Consider the following 19,445-nt stretch of genomic DNA (forward strand, 5'->3'; position numbering starts at 1 on the left):
TATACCACAGAGTCTCATCGGTGCCTCAAGTATGCATGAAAGGAAATCAACATCAAGTCCTATACAACAGATCAGAGCAAGGTCTATAACCCTAGGTTAGTTCAATGGATAATCCGCTTCTAAATTACAAGTGTGAAATGCTCCATAACCCAGGGTTAACACAGGTTGTACAGTCTCCTTAAACTAATGAATTGATTTTCTAGGGTTTAGGTATCATTAGAATCAGTATTCAGACTGAAGATAAAAAACACTTTTACTATGAACATTGTGAAACGTGAAACTCATAACCCAGGACTCTGTTAACCCGGGGTTTAGAATAACCTTGGGTTAACAATTTTTTAAGTGAGAATACCCTAATGTCACAATACTTTATATTACGTTCTGTTGTCATGGTTGTACTGGCTGTTGTGGACACTGAGAAGAGAGACAAGAGAAAATATATTAATTTATTATTATCACTGTGATTAATGAAGGGCTTTTAACACTTGAAATAGTTAACCCAAGGTTATTCTAAACCCTGGGTTAACAGAATACTGTAAAGAGTTTCACATTTTACACTGTTCATACTTAACCAGGGGTTGAGAGATAACCAAGGGTTAAATGCAGTGTGAAAAGACTAAGACAGAAAACATTCTCCTAAAACTGATGAATTTATTATGTAAGTTTTAGGTATCGTTAGAATCAGTATTCAGATTGAAGTTTTACAAAAAAACACTTTTAGTATGAACAGTATGAAATGTGAAACTCACAACCCAGGATTCTGTTAACCCAGGGTTTTAGAATAACCTATTTCAAGTGTGAAAACCCTAATGTCACAATACTGTATATTACGTTCTGTCGAGCCTGTTGTCATGGTTGTACTGGTTGTTGTGGACACTGAGAAGAGAGAAAAGAGAAAATATATTAATTTATTATTACCACTGTGAATAATTATAGAAGGGCTTTTCACACTTGAAATAGTTAACCATAGGTTATTCTAAACCTCGGGTTAACAGAATCCTGTGAAGAGTTTCACATTTTACACTGTTTATATTTTACAAGGGGTTAAGCGCAGTGTAAAAAGACTAAGACAGAAGACATTCTCCTTAAACTGATGAATTGATTATCTAAGTTTTAGGTATCGTTAGAATCAGTATTCAGATTCAAGTTTAACAAAAAACACTTTTAGTATGAATAGTGTGAAACTCATAACCCAGGATTCTGTTAACCTGGGGTTTAGAATAACCGATTTCAAGTGTGAAAACCCTAATGTCACACTACTGTATATTACGTTCTGTCGAGCCTGTTGTCTTGGTTGTTGTGGACACTGGGCAGTACACTGTGTAAAAAGAAGAAAATAGAGTAAAACAACACCAACAACATCAACAACAAAACACAGAACTTCCACTACTTTGAGTTGAACATACGGTAGTTTTTGTTATATTATTGTATTGGTGCTGTTATTTTGACACAGGATCATGAGGAGATGACTTATGAAAAATATATATATATATTTTAGGAAGGTGAAGATATGGAAAACTGAGTAGATTTTAGTTATTAAATATAAATATAAATATTTGGGTGATTTTGAGGAACTTACACTTGTAGTCAGGGCAACAGTTGCCATGGTACTGACAAGAGCTCTTGCATGAACAAGGGCCGAAGTCAATATCACAGCTAAACGCGCAAAAGTAATCCACATAAATATCTGAGGACAAGAGAACATATATTAATTTATTATTACCACTCTGATTATGAATGACTACAGAAGGGCTTTTCACACTTTAAGTAGTTTACCCTTAGGTTATTCTAAACAACTGGTTAACAGAATCCTGGATTAAGAGTTTCACACTGTTTATGCTTAACCAGGGGTTAAGAGATAACCCCGGGTATTCATAATCTGATGTTTCACACTGTGCATTCCTAAACCCTTAAAGCCAATCAGAATCTAGCATTTTAGAGAGCTGTGTAATTCTTCAGAGCATGGTTTTATAACCCTAGGTTAGTTTCATGGATAATCCGCTTCTACATTACAAGTGTGAAATGCTCCATAACCCAGGGTTAAGACAGGTTGTACGGTCTCCTTAAACTAATGAACTGATTTTTTAGGTATCATTAGAATCAGTATTTAGACTGAAGATAAAAAAACACATTTAGTATGAACAGCGTGAAATGTGAAACTCATAACCCAGGACTCCGTTAACCCGTGGTTAAGAATAACCTTGGGTTAACTATTTCAAGTTAGGAAAACCCTAATGTCACAATACTGTATATTACGTTCTGTCGAGCCTGTTTTCATGGTTGTACTGGTTGTTGTGTACTCTGCCAAGAGAGACAAGAGAAAATATGTTAATTTATTATTATCACTGTGATTAATGACTACAGAAGGGCTTTTCACACTTGAAATAATTAACCCCAGGTTATTCTAAACCCTGGGTTAACAGAATCCTGTGAAGAGTTTCACATTTTACACTGTTTATACTTTACCAGGGGTTAAGTGCAGTGTGAAAAGACTAAAAGCCATTCCACACGGTATGCGGCAACCGCGAGTGTTTAGTTCTTTTTCAATAGGAGACGTGCGGAAAGCGGGAAAACTGGGGCAGTTACAGAGGTGAAGCGGTGTTGGTCCACACTGCACATGCACCCAAAATTCTGTTCCTTCTCCGGACATGGTACTTCATGACAGGCGCCATTGAAGATAAACATATTTGCACTAAATGCTGCACAAAACGCTTCCAATACAAGAGAAAAGCTGAAGCCACGCGGCGATTTTGCCGCTTACCGCATACCGTATGAACAGGCCATTAGACAGAAGACAGTCTCCTTAATCTGAAGAATTGAATATCTAAATTTTAGGTATCGTTAGAATCAGTATTCAGATTCAAGTTTGCCAAAAACACTTTTAGTATGAACATTGTGAAACATGAAACTCATAACCCAGGATTCTGTTAACCTAGGGTTTAGAATAACCTATTTCAAGTGAGAAGAAAACCCTAATGTCAAACTACTGTATATTACGTTCTGTCGAGCCTGTTGTCATGGTTGTAGTGGTTGTTGGGGGCACTTGGCAAGACCCTGTGTAAAAAGAAGAAAATAAAGTAAAACAACAACAACAACGTCAAAAACAAAAAAACAGAACTTCCACAACTTTAAGTTGAACATAATGGTAGTTTTTGTTATACTGTATTATTGTATTTGTGCTGTTATTTTGACACATGGGGACAGCTGTTGCATATCGTCACCTTCCTAAAATAATTGCCTAAGTCATTTTTTCAGGTTTCTAAGAAAACACAAATAAATGGAACTATCTTCAGAGGTTGAGTAGATTTGTGTTCCTCTTGAGGCAGCTGCCATTTAGAAAAGCTTGTAAAATTGCCTAAGTCTCAATGACTTAGGCAAAATAAAACAGCCTAAGTCATGCTCTTGACTTAGGCCATTATACTACAGGGGTAGAATAGCATGATCTGTTCAAATGAGGATGTGAGCGATTTTACCAGACGTGGCCAGGATCATGAGGAGATGACTTATGAAAAAAATATATATATTTATTTTAGGAAGGTGAAGATATGAAAAACTGAGTAGATTTTAGTTAATATATTTTTGAGTGAATTCGAGGAACTTACACTCGTAGTCAGGGCAACAGTTGCCATGGTACTGACAAGAGCTCTTGCATGAACAAGGGCCGAAGTCAATATCACAGCTAAACGCGCAAAAGTAATCCACATAAATATCTAAGGACAAGAGAAAACATATTAATTTACTATTACCACTGTGATTATGAATTACTACAGAAGGGCTTTTCACACTTTAAGTAGTTTACCCTTAGGTTATTCTAAACCACGGGTTAAAGAATCCTGGGTTACGAGTTTCACACTGTTTATACTAAACAAGGGGTTAAGAGATAACCCAGGGTATTCATAATCTGACGTTTCACACTTTGCATTCCTAAACCCTTAAAGCCAATCAGAATCTAGCATTTTAGAGAGCTGTGTCATCACTCAATTGATCATCCCAGAGGGTCACAACAATGCCTCAGGTAAATATTAAGGGATATCAACATCAAGTCCTATACAATAGACCAGTGTTGTTGGGTAATTGCTGTAGTTTGCCAACGTTTCCCACTGAACCTGCATTAATGACTACAGTGGGGCCCTTGGCCTTAGTCAAAAAGGGTTGGCACGTATGGTCGGGTTGCGGTGAGATTTTGGCGTTTTCTTGTGGTCTTGTGTGTTGCGGCAAATAATATGCCATACAGAACCGTTTGCCACTGAACCTGCATTAATGACAACAGTGGGGCCCTTGGCCTTAGTCAAAAAGGGTTGGCACGTATGGTCGGGTTGCGGTGAGATTTTGGCGTTTTCTTGTGGTCTTGTGTGTTGCGGCAAATAATATGCCATACAGAACCGTTTGCCACTGAACCTGCATTAATGACTACAGTGGGGCCCTTGGCCTTAGTCAAAAAGGGTTGGCACGTATGGTCGGGTTGCGGTGAGATTTTGGCGTTTTCTTGTGGTCTTGTGTGTTGCGGCAAATAATATGCCATACAGAACCGTTTGCCACTGAACCTGCATTAATGACAACAGTGGGGCTTCTGGCCTTAGTCAAACAGGTTGGCGTGTATGGTTGGGTTGCAGTGAGATTGTGACGTTAGAGAGTGGGGTTAGGTCATGTTAAGAGTTTATGCACTGAGTTACGAGAAAGGAGAAACCTCAGGAGATGGAAGGGCTGAGAAGTAGTGTGGCAGGGGGTTACTCCATTAACTATCCCACAAAGTCTCATCAGTGCCTCAAGTATGCCTTAAGGGAAATCAACATCAAGTCCTATACAACAGATCTGATCATCTGGTGAACCAGTGACTGCTGTGAAAGGGCAGCTGACCACAAGGGAAAGACCTTGTAACAGCATGGAAGAACAGCTGACAGGAGGGAACAAACCCCAACGGGGCCGCCAAGGGCTAGCTACGCGTGGTGGCGGGTTCCAAAACGAGAGGTGTATGGGTCGCACCCACACATAGCTACGAAAAGTCCTAAGAAGAAAACACCCCCTGAGACAGGGAGAGTGGGGGCGGAAGATGGCTCATCGGCGGATAACCCGGTAATGAACACAGAAATGGAACAGACTACGAGATTGATGATCAGAATACCTGAGGCTCTGATAGCTACAGCAGGACAAAAGCTCCAGAACTGCATTTGTGGTTGGACAAAGGCTACTTCCACCCAAGGCCTGAAGATACACCAGGACAAAAAGGGGTGCCTAAAGAAGGGTCAACAGGGAAGCCGCATTGACAGCTTCTTTCTGAGAAACAGGCCGAGTAAGTCGACAGAAGTTCAGTAGCATGACACACACCACAGTCTGCAGGACATCAACACCCCTTCCCTAGACAAGGAACAACATGGAACAAGAGGGCAACCTGAACCCAACCCATCATGACCAACAGCAGAAAAGAAGATTCAGGAGCGAAGGCCATTAGTCAAGTGGCCAAAAGCCTGCAACAAGACAATGTGGAAGGAGAGCAACACCGATCTCTGCAACATACTGGAAGGGATCAGAGGCACAGCCATGAAAAATTGGAAAGGATGGGCGATCTTATCTATGCCTATGGCTTGGAATGATTTTGAGTGGTCGAAGACAAACAAGCTACTCGTTCAGTCCCCACCAAGTCCAGAAGGCAGACAGAAATAGATCGCCTAGTCAAGGAGAGGAGGCAGTTGAAGAAGCAATGGGGGAAGGCCATAGAGGAGGAGAAGAAGGGTATAAACCTGTTGCAGAAAGAGATTAAGGGCAGGCATGCACCACAGAGGAGAGCTGAAAACCTCCTGGGGAAGCACAGAAGGAAGAAGTACCTGCAAATAAACAACTTGATTGACACGTAAATCCAGAAAGCAGGCATCTCAGGCTTCTCTGGTTGTGTAGAACACGCTAGTGTCATCTGACATCAGATCCAGGTCGCCAAAAAAGTGGGAACAGAATTTCACGTGGTGTTCCTGGATATCGCATATGCCTTTGGCTCAGTCCCTCGCAACCTCCTGTGGACAGCCTTTGACTACTTTAGAGTCCCAGCAGCTCTCACAATCCTTGTCAAGGCCTATGTTAAGGACGTCCAACTTTGTGTGACAACAGCAGAGTTCACAACAGCTTGGCAACACCTGGAAGTGGGAATCATGGCCGGCTGCGCCTTCTCCCCATTGGCCTTCACCCTGGCAATGGAGGTCATCATTCGGGCCTTCAGATGGACAGTTGGCTGACAGCGAATAAGACCTTTGCTGAGGCTGCCGCCAGTCAGAGCCTACATTAAGTAAGCTCCAGGAAAACATTGAACGAGAAGCCAGTGAAGAGCCTAGGTCGTTGGTATGATGCCTCCCTTAGAGACAAAGAGCAGCTAGACCAGCTTAGGAAGGAGGTAGCCAGTGGCCTGGAGAACATCGACACCTAGCTGAAGCTCTGGTGCATGCTGTATGGACTACTTCCATGTCTCCTGTGGCCAATAACCCCAGTAGCGCCTCACTGCAGAATACGACATCCAGGGGGCGGGGTTGGATTCAGATCCAGGTGCGGAGCTGGATCCAGATCCAGAGATCCCATTGGTCGGCAGTTTTACCACAAAACACGTCATACACGTGTTGCTGCGTTCCCATTTCCACTTTAAGTCGTAACTAAATTAAGTTATTCTTTTGACATAAAAACGAACTTTACTTATGACTACAATAAAATTAGTGCCTTTAGGGTGAAATGTAAGTTTTTTGCTATAATGTTTTGGTGTAAAACATTCCGGGTAAGCCTACTACGAGTAATCTTACCACATGCAGTTTAAGACCTATGAATGGATACAGTATAAATATGCATAATTATTAAAATATATAGGCTATGGCATGTTATTTAGAAATTAATAAATTGAATGTTTATTAGGAAAACAGGTTTACCTCGTAGATGGTTTACTTTTTTATTTGCTAATAAAGGATATCAAATAAATTTGTTTTTATATTCACTCGTATGAATATGTGTAATAAGTGGGATAATGTACAAATAAATCCCTTCAGTGATATCACACTGTCTGGAATACTTTCTAAATTATGAATCTTTCTCGACTATATTATTAATCAAACGTACACTTAAATTGATAAGAGCAAACGTTGGCGATCACAGGTTGCAACTAATTGCGTGCTGCAAAAACGCAAATATACTGGTTCATTTGGCGGAACAAAGTATATAAAGTGGGAGGAGTTGGATCTAGATCCAACCCCGCCCCCTGGATGTTGTCTTCCGCAGTGAGAACCATCTCAATAACCCTCTTTGAAGTCCAACTCTCAAAGGTGGAAAAGCTGGAGAAATTGCTCAACTCATATGTAAGGAAGTGGCTTGGCCTTCCCAGGTGCCTCAGCAGTATTGGACTTTATGGCAAAGGGATGCTACACCTGCCCCTTACCAGTCTGTTAGAGGAGTACAAGTGTGCCAAAGCCAGACTCGAGATGATGCTACTAGATTCGAGTGATCCATTTGTAGCCCAAGCTGCCCCCATCTTGGCCACGGGTAGGAAGTGGACCCCATTGGCTGCAACCGAGCAGGCAAAGGCAGCACTCAGACACAAGGACATCGTGGGCCAAGTGCAGGAGGGAGGAGTGGTCTTGGACTTGGGGCCAATACACCAGTGTGGAGCAAAGCCTCTCCATCTCAAAGACGCAGGATGGTGGTCCAGGAGGTACATCAGTAGAAGGAAGAAGAAGCTGTGCCCAAGCTGTGGCACAGGCAAAGCAAGGGCAGTGGATGGCATGGGAAGGAGTGGAAAAGATCTCCTGGAAAGATCTATGGGAGATGGAGGTATTCAGGGCAAGTTTTACTGTCAGGGCAGCCTACGATGTCCTACCTTCTCCCACAAACCTAAGCCAATGGTATGCCGAGGACCCCACGTGCCCTCTATGCCAAAGTCTAGCAACACTGAAGCACATCTTAGTGGGAGGCAAGATCAATCTCACCCAAGGCCGTTACACTTGGCGGCACAACCAGGTGCTGAAGTGTCTTGTTGCAGTGTTGGAAAGTCGACGGACAAGTGTGCATGCCCTTCCTCCCCATCATCCCAGTGGCAGGCAACACCAAAGCTGAGGTACGCTGAACTTGCAACTGATGCGCAACAACAAGGCTGGAATGTGAAGGTATGCCCAGTGGAAGTAGGTTGCAGAGGTTTCATAGCCACCACAATAGCCAGTCTACTCCAGGAGATGGGAGTGCGAGGAAAGGCCCACCGGCAGGCAGTCAAAGACCTTTCCGCGGCTGCAGAAAAGGGAAGCCAATGGCTGTGGGTGAACCGCCTGGGTCTTCAAGTGAGTTGATGGCATCTAGGGAGTGAACCTGGGACGCCAGGATTCACTGCTGAACCCTCTGGAGGTGTCGTGGGCCTATCAGCGAAACAACTAGGAAGGAGGGCGCCCACTTGACAACCCAAAGGGTGCCATCACTCAATTGACCATTACACGGGGTCGCACAATGCCTCAGGTAAGTATTAAGGGATATCAACATCAAGTCCTATACAATAGACCGGTGTTGTTGAGTAATTGGGGTAGTTTGCCACAGTTTGCCACTGAACCTGCATTAACGACCACAGTGGGGCCTCTGGCCTTAGTCAAACGGGTTGGCACGTATGGTCGGGTTGCGGTGAGATTTTGGTGTTTTCTTGTGGTCTTGTGTGTTGCGGCAAAAAGTATGCCATACAGAACCGTTTGCCACTGAACCTGCATTAACGATGACAGTGGGACTTCTGGCCTTAGTCAAACGGGTTGGTGTGTATGGTCTGGTCGTGGTGAGATTGTGGCCTTAGAGACTGAGGTTAGGTCATGTCAAGGGTTTATGTTACGAAAAAGGAGAAACCTTAGGAGATGGAAGGGCTGAGGAGTAGTGTGGGAGAGGGTCACTCAATTAATTATACCACAGAGTCTCATCGGTTCCTCAAGTATGCATTAAGGGAAATCAACATCAAGTCCTATACAACAGATCAGAGCAAGGTCTATAACCCTAGGTTAGTTTAATGGATAATCGGCTTCTAAATTACAAGTGTGAAATGCTCCATAACCCAGGGTTAAGACAGATTGTACAGTCTCCTTAAACTAATGAACTGATTTTCTAGGTTTTAGGTATCATTAGAATCAGTATTCAGATTGAAGATAAAAAAACACTTTTAGTATGAACATTGTGAAATGTGAAACTCATAACCCAGGATTCTGTTACCCCGGGGTTTAGAATAACCTTGGGTTAACTATTATTTAAGTGGGAATACCCTAATGTCACAATACTTTATATTTTACGTTCTGTTGTCATGGTTGTACTGGTTGTTGTGGACACTGAAAAGAGAGACAAGAGAAAATATATTAATTTATTATTACCACTGTGATTAATGACAATAGAAAGGCTTTTAACACTTGAAATAGTTAATCCAAGGTTATCCTTAACCCTGGGTTAACAGAATACTTTGAAGAGTTTGACATTTTACACTGTTAATACTTATCCAGGGGTTGAGAGATAACCAAGGGTTAAGCGCAGTGTGAAAAGACTAAGACAGAAGACATTCTCCTTAAAGGGGGGGTTTAATGGTATTTCAAGCATTCTGACTTATTAACACAGTTATAGAGTTGTTTCCTCATGCTAAACGTAGGCAAAGTGTCAAAAATGCAGTTGGGCGTGTTTCAGAGTATTTCTGTGCCGAATGCACTTCGCCAGGGTTCGTACAAGTTTCGGCTAATTTTTTTCGATTACGGTTCTAACTGACGTTTCAGGGGTTTTCGATACGTATCACTTCTTTATATGGGCTTCCGCCGGAAAACTTCCCCTGAAAAACCCCGCCCAGCCGTCAGTCAGCGGGAGACGCTAGAGCTTGCTAACAGCTTATCACGCCACTCAGCTTTGTTTAATTTCAAAAGTCAACAATGGCACAACAAGAAGTGTGTTTTTGGATGTAAGGAGAAGACATACAGCCTTATGGAAACAATGGATATAGTTTATTATCCGGATTAGCAGCGGAGTTTTGCGTGTGTGTGTTTGATGCGGTGGATTTTCATGACGAGTTACACGCGGTAAGTAAGACTTTTGTCTTATGTTGGAAATAGGCGCGTGTATATTATATAAATGACACGAACATGTAGTGAATCATAAGTTAAAACAGTGTTGTATAGTGTTGCATGACTCGTACTCGCTCCTCCCGTGTTATAACTCCTCCTTCTTCATTTTTTCGTACGTTATCGGAAAGATTCGGTAAAGCTAATCTTTCTTTTATAAATCTGATTAAACTAAAGACTCTTCAGAGATATAAAGGATGTCATACTACTCCATAGGTACTCCAGATTAATATCAGAAATGCAGAAACAGCGTGTGTTACGTGAGCTTTAAACTGATGAATTTAGTATCTAAGTTTAAGGTATCGTTAGAATTAGTATTCAGATTGAAGTTTTACAAAAAAAAACACTTAGTATGATAAATATGGAACGTGAAAATCATAACCTACAGTAGGGTTCTGTTAACCCAGGGTTTTGAATAATCTATTTCAAGTGTGTAAACCCTAATGTCACAATACTTTACATTACGTTCTATCGAGCCTGTTGTCATGGTTGTACTGGTTGTTGTGGACACTGAGAAAAACGACAAGAGAAAATATATTAATTTATTATTACCACTGTGATTTATGACTATAGAAGGGATTTTCACACTTGAAATAGTTAACCCAAGATTCTTCTAAACCCTGGGTTAACAGAATACTGTAAAGAGTTTCACATTTTACACTGTTCATACTTAAAGTGCTAAGTATGACCCTCTCCCACACTACTCCCAAAAGTGCTGTTCCGCCATACAATATAGTTCCTCTTTTAAATCCGCTTAGAAAAGCGCTACGTTTTATTTTGTACCACCAAACTTGCTCGTATAACTACTCGTCTTAAATAGGAAAAACATTGATGTGTTTGGTCACTTCTAACTTTATCTCTGAGTGGTACCATTGAATGAATGGGGCTAAGCTAAATGCTATCGAAGGGTCGCAGCGCGCCCCAGCGCTTACGTGCCCGCACTAAGATGATAGCGGGATGTATCAACTCTTCTTAGTTAAGGTAATAACATATTTTAATATTGAAAATGAGTAGACTATTCCTTTAACCAGGGGTTGAGAGATAACCAAGGGTTAAGCGCAGTGTGAAAAGACTAACTGTGCATTCAGACCACCACCGGCGAGAGCATCAAAGTTGCCGTAAGTCATTCATTTTCAATGAGAGCCGGCGGCGAGCTCCGGCGAGCAGCGGCACGGCGCGACATGTACAGCGTGAGTGTCGAGGAGAGTTGAAATCAGCTCAACTTTATGGTAATGAGATATGACGGGGTTCGGCGGCAACCAATCGGAAGGCGGAAATGTTTACCGGCAACCAATCGGAAGGCGGAAACCTCCACCTGAGAGGCGTTCAGAGAATGCATTTGAGAGTCAGAGCGTCCACTACAACTTTTCTTTGTCGTTGTCAGGGAAGCCAGAGCTTTTATTGACGCTCTCGCCGGTGGCGGTCTGAATGCACAGTAAGACAGAAGACAGTCTCCTTAAACTGATGAATTGATTATCTAAGTTTTAGGTATCGTTAGAATCAGTATTCAGATTAAAGTTTGACAAAAAACACTATTAGTATGAACAGTGTGAAACGTGAAACTCATAACCCAGGATTCTGTTAACCCAGGGTTTAGAATAACCTATTTCAAGTGTGAAAACCCTAATGTCACACTACTGTATATTACACTCTTTCGAGGCTGTTGTCATGGTTGTACTGGTTGTGGACACTGAAAAAGAAATAAGAGAAAATATATTAATTTATTATTACCACTGTGAATAATTACTATAGAATGGCTTTTTACACTTGAAAAAGTTAACCCCAGGTAATTCTAAACCCCGGATTAACATAATCCTGTGAAGAGTTTCACATTTTACTTTACAAGGGGTTAAGCGCAGTGTAAAAAGACTAAGACAGAAGACATTCTCCTTAAACTGATGAATTGATTGTCTAAGTTGTATCATTAGAATCAGTATTCAGATTCACGTTTGACAAAAAAAACTTTTAGTATGAACATTGTGAAACTCATAACCCAGGATTCTGTTAACCTGGGGTTTAGAATAACCTATTTCAAGTGTGAAAACCCTAATGTTAAACTACTGTATATTACGTTCTGTCGAGCCTGTTGTCATGGTTATTGTGGACCCTGGGCAAGACCCTGTGTAAAAAGAAGAAAATAGAGTAAAACAACACCAACAGCAACAAAACACAGAACTTCCCACTTTGAATGTAACATAACAGTAGTTTTGTTATACTGTATTATTGTATTGGTGCTGTTATTTTGACACATGGGGACAGCTGTTGCATATGTAAAACTGAGTAGATTTTAGTTATATTTTTTAGTGATTTTGAGGAACTTACACTCGTAGTCAGGGCAACAGTTGCCATGGTACTGACAAGAGCTCTTGCATGAACAAGGGCCAAAGTCAATATCACAGTTATATGCGCAAAAGTAATCCACATAAATATCTGAGGACAAGAGAAAATATATTAATTTATTATTACCACTCTGATTATGAATGACTACAGAAGGGCTTTTCACACTTTAAGTAGTTAACCCTTAGGTTATTCTAAACCACTGGTTAACAGAATCCTGGATTATGAGTTTCACACTGTTTATGGTAAACCAGTGGTTAAAAGATAACCCTGGGTATTCATAATCTGATGTTTCACACTGTGCATTCCTAAACCCTTAAAGCCAATCAGAATCTAGCATTTCAGAAAGCTGTGTAATTCTTCAGAGCAGGGTTTTATAACCCTAGGTTAGTTTCATGGATAATCCGCTTCTAAATTACAAGTGTGAAATGCTCCATAACCCAGGGTAAAGACAGGTTGTACAGTCTCCTTAAACTAATGAACTGATTTTTTAAGTTTTAGGTATCATTAGAATCAGTATTCAGATTGAAGATAAAAAAACACTTTTAGTATGAACAGCGTGAAACGTGAAACTCATAACCCAGGATTCTGTTACCCCGGGGTTTAGAATAACCTTGGGTTAACTATTTTTTAAGTGGGAATACCCTAATGTCACAATACTTTATATTTTACGTTCTGTTGTCATGGTTGTACTGGTTGTTGTGGACACTGAAAAGAGAGACAAGAGAAAATATATTAATTTATTATTACCACTGTGATTAATGACAATATAAAGGCTTTTAACACTTGAAATAGTTAACCCAAGGTTATCCTTAACCCTGGGTTAACAGAATACTGTGAAGAGTTTGACATTTTACACTGTTAATACTTATCCAGGGGTTGAGAGATAACCAAGGGTTAAGCGCAGTGTGAAAAGACTAAGACAGAAGACATTCTCCTTAAACTGATGAATTTATTATCTAAGTTTAAGGTATCGTTAGAATTAGTATTCACTCAGATTGAAGTTTTACAAAAAAACACTATTAGTATGATAAATATGGAACGTGAAAATCATAACCTAGGATTCTGTTAACCCAGGATTTAGAATAACCTATTTCAAGTGTGAAAACCCTAATGGCACAATATTGTATATTACATTCTGTCGAGGTTGATGTCATGGGGGTTGTACTGGTTGTTGTGGGCACTGGGCAATTCCCTGTGTAAAAAAAGAGAGAATGAAATAAAAACGCTTACACAACAGATTTCTTCTGTCATATTATTATATTGGTTCAAATGTAATTTTGACACATGCGGAAAGCTGTTGGATATCAGAAGAGTAAGTTTTAGGCATTTTAATTCATGTGATTTAAAGAACTTACACTTAAAGTCAAAGCAACAGTTGCCATAGTACTGACAGGAGCTTTCGCAAGAGCAGATGCCAAAGTCAATGCCACAGTTATACACACATGAGAAAAACTCATCTTCTGTACAGAGGGGAGATATATTTTTTACTTATAATACAACATGCTGGTGTAATTTATAATCACAGAGAGAACAAAGCTTCCCCAAACAATGTGTGACTACTGACTGAAAATCAACTGTAAAAGGAATATGCATTGATATATCGACCAATAATAGGTATCAGCCGATTAAAGCATTTTCCTCGATATCGGCCAATAGTTTAAAAATAGCTGATAGTCATGGCCAATTTATCCTCTCAATCAAAAGAGAACAGGAAAAGGCAATTAATTTGATTACTGTGATAAATGTTCAATATTAATGGTAATTTTGTCAATAATAATATTCAGAAAATGTAATCTTCATAATTTAAATATGACAGAAGTTACTATAACCACCAAACTATTGGTATCACCATTGATCGGAAGTGCAGATGTTGAGTAATAATGGCAATCAGTACATTCAGAGTCAATTAGAGTCAATAATGTTCCTTAAATTTGAATAAATTATCAAACCCCAAACTGTTGGATCCGGTTTATAAGTTGTCAATGAGCAGTAGGCTATAAAGAAAATAAATAAAACTGAATAAGTAAATTTACATTATGTAAGGATTTATACTGAAAAAATATATATATTCAGTCAGAAGAATTTGTTTGTTTGATCAAAAACTCACTTTTAAAGTCAGGGCAACAGTTACCCAGATCTTGACAAGCACTGTAACATGCACAAGTGCCAACAAATGAGCCACAGCTATCCCTGCAGGAGGAGCCATCTACAGAGGAGAAAAACAGATTTGACCCATTCCTCTAATGAGTGTAATATGACTACTAAGAGATCATACAGCCTTTCTCTAAATACTAGCGGAATATGCAAATGAGGGAAAGCTTTGAATTTACATTATCATTTATGTGAAATTGATTATTGAAAATATCTACTTTTATAGTGCAATATGGGACAAATATGGGACTTTTTTATTTATTTATAGACTAAATTCAGTTTTTGTCCAACAGAATTCTAACAGCACCTGAGGATGTTGTTGTATCTGCAGCTTTAGTTGTCACAAAAACTGGCCAGTCAGTTGTTTTTACACAGTAGTCTATATAAAGAATAGAAAAATATGTTTAGAGCCTATTTAAAGCAAAATTCTGCCAAATCATGGGTTAAAAATAACCCAGCATTTTTTAGAGTGTTGGAATTTGATCTTCCAGTGTCTGGCTGTTCGAGAGAAACTCACTTTTGTAGTCAAGGCAACAGTTTCTGTTGTACTGGCAGTTGTCGTCGCATGAACAAGTGGTATAACTATATCCACAATAATTCCTGCATGATTTGGAATCTAGAGAAAAAAGAAATATATTTTGCTTAAACAGAATACAAGTCGTTTGCCACTAGAAACTACCCCCCTCCAAAAAAAAATGGGGCTAAATAGCACTAAAAGTGGTTCACTAGCTCATAATCATTTATGGCACCAATAGCTCCTATATAAAGCCATATGGTGCTATTTAGAACCATGGTGTTAAAGTTGTTCTATAGCACTACGTATGGTTTAGGTGCTATTTAACACTTGTTGTTCTGGGGTCTAAGGGGAGAAATTTGGACCTGCACTGACAAGTTCAAAAAATCATTTTGTCTACTCATTCACATACAACTATATTGATTTACAATTTTAAAGTCACTTTTTGGTTAGGAAGGCAATTTGCAAGGCGGGTGGAAAGCTCTTGAATAATCTGTGATTGACAGCTGAGGAAACAAAAGGCTTGCATATTGAGCTGCATAATGAACCTTTAGGGAGGAATGCACTGTAGAAGACGACATTATTCAGTCACAAGTTTGTTTGTGAAAGCAACACAAAATAAATGCTTTCCCATGTGTGATCCTATGTTAAAAAAACATACTCTATAGAAATATACCCTGTTGAAATCGTCTTTTATAAGACTACAACAAAACGCATGAAATATGAGTCATTGTGTGTTTGTGTGCGTGTTTGGCCGTCGATCGCGTCACACTGTTTGACGAAGCACAAACACGTCTAGAGAGAATATTTAGTTACAGGCGCGAGTAAATAAGTATTTAGATGTGATGTTTGTAGCAGGGGCGTAGGCAGAAATTGTATTTTGGGCGTGCCGGGGCAAAAGTGAGTGGGCCTATAGTTTATTCTAGAATAAAATGACTTAAATAATAATTAAACCTTAGAATTGAAAAAAAAGAATAGACAAATTGCAAAAACAGTGACATCTTTACTTTGCAATTTTCGGCGAAGGCAATAATAAAACACGGTCTAAACATGTTCAACCAACAGAGCTCAATAAAGGCTGGACAAATCAGGCCAGCATAGATAATAAGTCTTATTCAGGCTAGTCAGCAGTGCAAAAACAGTTCACCTGAAATAAAATAGGCTAAAAGTGACAGGAAATTGAAATAATGAACTCCCAGCAGAGCACGGTTTGAAATAAATAACAACACACTGCCTAATTTATGTTAAATTAACCCTATACAGTGCAATCAGCCTGGTGGAAATTAAGCTTTTGTGGCAAAAAATAGCAACTCATTTAAATTAAACAATGTAAGTTAACCTAGGCATACATCTATACGCAACACACCACTTAGTTAAATCACTTCACGAGCAAAAATTGAGGAAATGAGTTAAACAACAGGCCTACCTTTGTTGTTTTCATTATACAAAACAAGACGCAAGCGCCTGGGTTTAATGTTGAAAACAGAAATGATCTCATTATAGTCCAAAAAAAAATCAACAGTACATTGAAATGACTTGTAAAGCTAATATGATATACTTGCATAGATCATCAAATGACTAAAATGTCATGTACTTTTATAGAGGATTCTATAGATGATGATGTTGCACATTTGTATAAAGTTGCATTTATGTCGCGAGAGGATATTGAGACCCCAGTTTACGTTTTAAATTATGTATAAAGCATATCTGTATGTCCATAATCAGCAGAGTAATCTAAGTCTCTTTGCGGACAGATTGAAAAATAAAGAGTTTGCGGACGCCCGCAGCCGACCCCAGAGTGTTAAGGTAGAGACTCAACAAACATAAACAAACTATCAGATATCGAGTGCTGAACTGATATGCAGTACTTTAATGCATAAAGCCTGGACTCTCTAGCATATTGAAAAAGAAAAACATCAAATACCTGCTGATGGATCCAATGTTGTATCATAAGAGTCTGGACAAAATACAATATTTTAGCATCAAACCAAAATAAACATTGCACACCCATATCCCACCACCTAATGTTATAGAATATCAGTCGTTGAGGGTTCTGATGTGGTAGCAGTATCTGCTTAACTGTACAAAACAACATGCATTGCATTAAAATATATTATATCATTATATTCACCTGTTGTCAATGTCCGAATGGTTGTTGCTGTAAGATAACACATAGACATGATCATCCAAGCTACCTGGTCTTTTTGCATTCATTTGAAATTTCTCAATTCCTATTGCTGGATATTACGTTTAATCGAAATGAATTTAAATGTATTTGTCAGAATTTCTTAAAACTGTAGGCTACACTCTTACAACGAATCTGTTAAAATAACACATCTTGTGTCTAGTTATGGACCACACACCTAATGTGTTATATATTTTTTAAGAACAACACACTTTGTGTTTTTTTACATATCTTGTGTTGTCCCTTTTATTTATTTGAGCACAAATTAACACAAAATGACACATAATGTGTTAAAATAACTGAAGGCTGAAGGCTAAAAAGCATTAATTTCTTTATGTTGTCAGTCAAATGCAGTTTGCAAGTTTCAGTAGAGTAGAGGCCTTAACCCAGATACAAAATATTATTTTTAAGAATACAATTTTCAATTTGATTGTATTTTACCTTTTTCCACAATATAAAATACACATAAAATAAAGACAGGCCTATAATTTGCGATATCTGATTTGCAACCTTTTTTATGTACAGTACTGGAACAACTCTAGCACTTTTAAATTCTAGTGGAACTCTCCCTTGTTCAATAGATACATTTAAGATAATGCTATAAGGGGTGCTGTCACCTTTGCTGAATCCTTGAAAGCCTGTAGTGGTTAGAAGCACGCAAAGAAGAACTGTCAGAGGATCCATCGTTCTCTTGAGAAAAAGTTGTTTTTCAAAGTTTAAAGCATCACTTATATACTGATAATGAGTCCAAGACGGATTTCCTTATGACACTACCCACACAGCAGGAGACTCATATGCGGATCCGCCTTCAAGTCGTCAAACCCGCCTGACTGTCACATTTGTTTTGGAGCCGCACAAAGGATCGTAAATTCTACTGTCAAACAGCGGATCCTGTACAGGTGTTGTGTGTGAAGTTCTGTCCCCGTGAAAACTCTCCCAATGGGCGGGGCAACATGCATATTCATAGGTTCGCTCCGCGTTGGAACAAGCGATTGGATTACAAATTGTTGTTTGTTTTTCAGCTCTTTTTTGATATTTATATAGGGTAATAACGCCGAATGATCATGCCTTGTTTAGATGTACAATTGTTTGCATTATGCTTTGTATGTGCGTTTTTTAAAAACACTTTTTCATGGCTTAACAATGTTTTTGCTATTTAGCCTTATAATGCTAAACACCAAAATATAGAGCACGAATCGAGCACATATTTCTCCTCATTGTTTTTGTTGTATCTTGTTTATACTGTAGTTAATGTCTTTTTGTAGTGTATTTTGCTACATTTATTGCATGCACTGCAATACAACTCAAATGTGGCTAACTGCGTGTATAAATAAAAATGTTAAAATGTTCTGGTGTTGTTTAGTACGGAGCCCTTCTCATGACATGGTAAAACTTTTTTTTTAAATCGTGGCCACGAATTAGCAATTCGTTACCACGAATTAGTAAATCGTGTGCACGTTTTAGTAATTCGTTCCCTCATTTAAGCTAAATCGTGCGCACGATTTAGTAATTTGTTCCCTCGTTTAAGCTAAATCGTGTGCACGTTTTAGTAATTTGTTCCCTCGATTAAATTAAATCGTGCCCACATTTTATTAACTCGTTCCCTCGATTAAGTTAAATCGTGCCCACGTTTTATGAATAAGTGCCCAGAATTTCATTTAAACCATCGGAATAGTGACGCTTATCGCAGCTCAATGCATTAATACATTGCTATTAAGTATAAAATTTAGGGGTGACCCCGAATAGTCGAAGATTCGATGCATCGATAGAAGCCTGATTCGACTACCAATCTCACAGTCCAATCGTGGCAGATGTGTTATGAAATGAGGATCATTCAATTTTAGCCGTATATGGGTTCACACATTATCTGATTTCACATATAACAGCTTTCTCACAATATATTAATATACAGCATATTATTATAATGCTGCAAATAATATGTGAAGTAACAGCTTTCAATAAATATTTTTAAAATGCGTTAATAAATCCAACATCCCCTGTGACCGGGCTACACGGAGGTTTCTTAGTTAATAAAACATTGCCTCTTTGTTTCTACATTTAAAAGACAAAGCTGGCAATTATATTATGGCTATAGATTTCTATTCTTTCAATAATTTATTTTATTTTATTTATAAATCACTCTGGGTTATCTGATTTGATTTAACTATTTGGCTTG

General features: G+C 39.0%; 1 protein-coding gene across 26 annotated transcripts in view; it reads right to left on the bottom strand.

The window, feature by feature from the left end:
• Positions 1 to 19,445, bottom strand: part of LOC135787457 (scavenger receptor cysteine-rich domain-containing protein DMBT1-like) — a 59,826-nt gene that overhangs the window by 8,900 nt on the left and 31,481 nt on the right. For 3 of the 26 annotated variants that reach the window (XM_065297424.2, XM_065297409.2, XM_065297410.2), the window contains exons 1-22: positions 17,887 to 18,128; positions 17,216 to 17,242; positions 17,009 to 17,041; positions 15,088 to 15,186; positions 14,878 to 14,949; positions 14,527 to 14,625; positions 14,369 to 14,413; positions 13,775 to 13,879; positions 13,552 to 13,611; positions 13,089 to 13,124; positions 12,402 to 12,509; positions 12,151 to 12,198; positions 11,728 to 11,769; positions 10,545 to 10,589; positions 9,273 to 9,308; positions 3,603 to 3,710; positions 2,998 to 3,054; positions 2,257 to 2,301; positions 1,580 to 1,687; positions 1,271 to 1,318; positions 832 to 876; positions 379 to 414 (exon numbers count right to left, since the gene is read on the bottom strand). In XM_065297424.2, the coding sequence (XP_065153496.1) occupies positions 379 to 414; positions 832 to 876; positions 1,271 to 1,318; positions 1,580 to 1,687; positions 2,257 to 2,301; positions 2,998 to 3,054; positions 3,603 to 3,710; positions 9,273 to 9,308; positions 10,545 to 10,589; positions 11,728 to 11,769; positions 12,151 to 12,198; positions 12,402 to 12,509; positions 13,089 to 13,124; positions 13,552 to 13,611; positions 13,775 to 13,879; positions 14,369 to 14,413; positions 14,527 to 14,625; positions 14,878 to 14,949; positions 15,088 to 15,186; positions 17,009 to 17,041; positions 17,216 to 17,242; positions 17,887 to 17,953 (1,369 nt within the window). In that variant the 5' untranslated portion in view covers positions 17,954 to 18,128. Of the gene's footprint in view, positions 1 to 378; positions 415 to 831; positions 877 to 1,270; positions 1,319 to 1,579; positions 1,688 to 2,256; positions 2,302 to 2,997; positions 3,055 to 3,602; positions 3,711 to 9,272; positions 9,309 to 10,544; positions 10,590 to 11,727; positions 11,770 to 12,150; positions 12,199 to 12,401; positions 12,510 to 13,088; positions 13,125 to 13,551; positions 13,612 to 13,774; positions 13,880 to 14,368; positions 14,414 to 14,526; positions 14,626 to 14,877; positions 14,950 to 15,087; positions 15,187 to 17,008; positions 17,042 to 17,215; positions 17,243 to 17,886; positions 18,130 to 19,445 lie in introns of those variants that run through there. The other 23 variants (XM_065297430.2, XM_065297418.2, XM_065297437.2 and 20 more) reach the window with 20 other exon arrangements.

The sequence above is a fragment of the Paramisgurnus dabryanus genome, chromosome 17 (assembly GCF_030506205.2).
Source record: "Paramisgurnus dabryanus chromosome 17, PD_genome_1.1, whole genome shotgun sequence".
NCBI lineage: Eukaryota > Metazoa > Chordata > Actinopteri > Cypriniformes > Cobitidae > Paramisgurnus > Paramisgurnus dabryanus.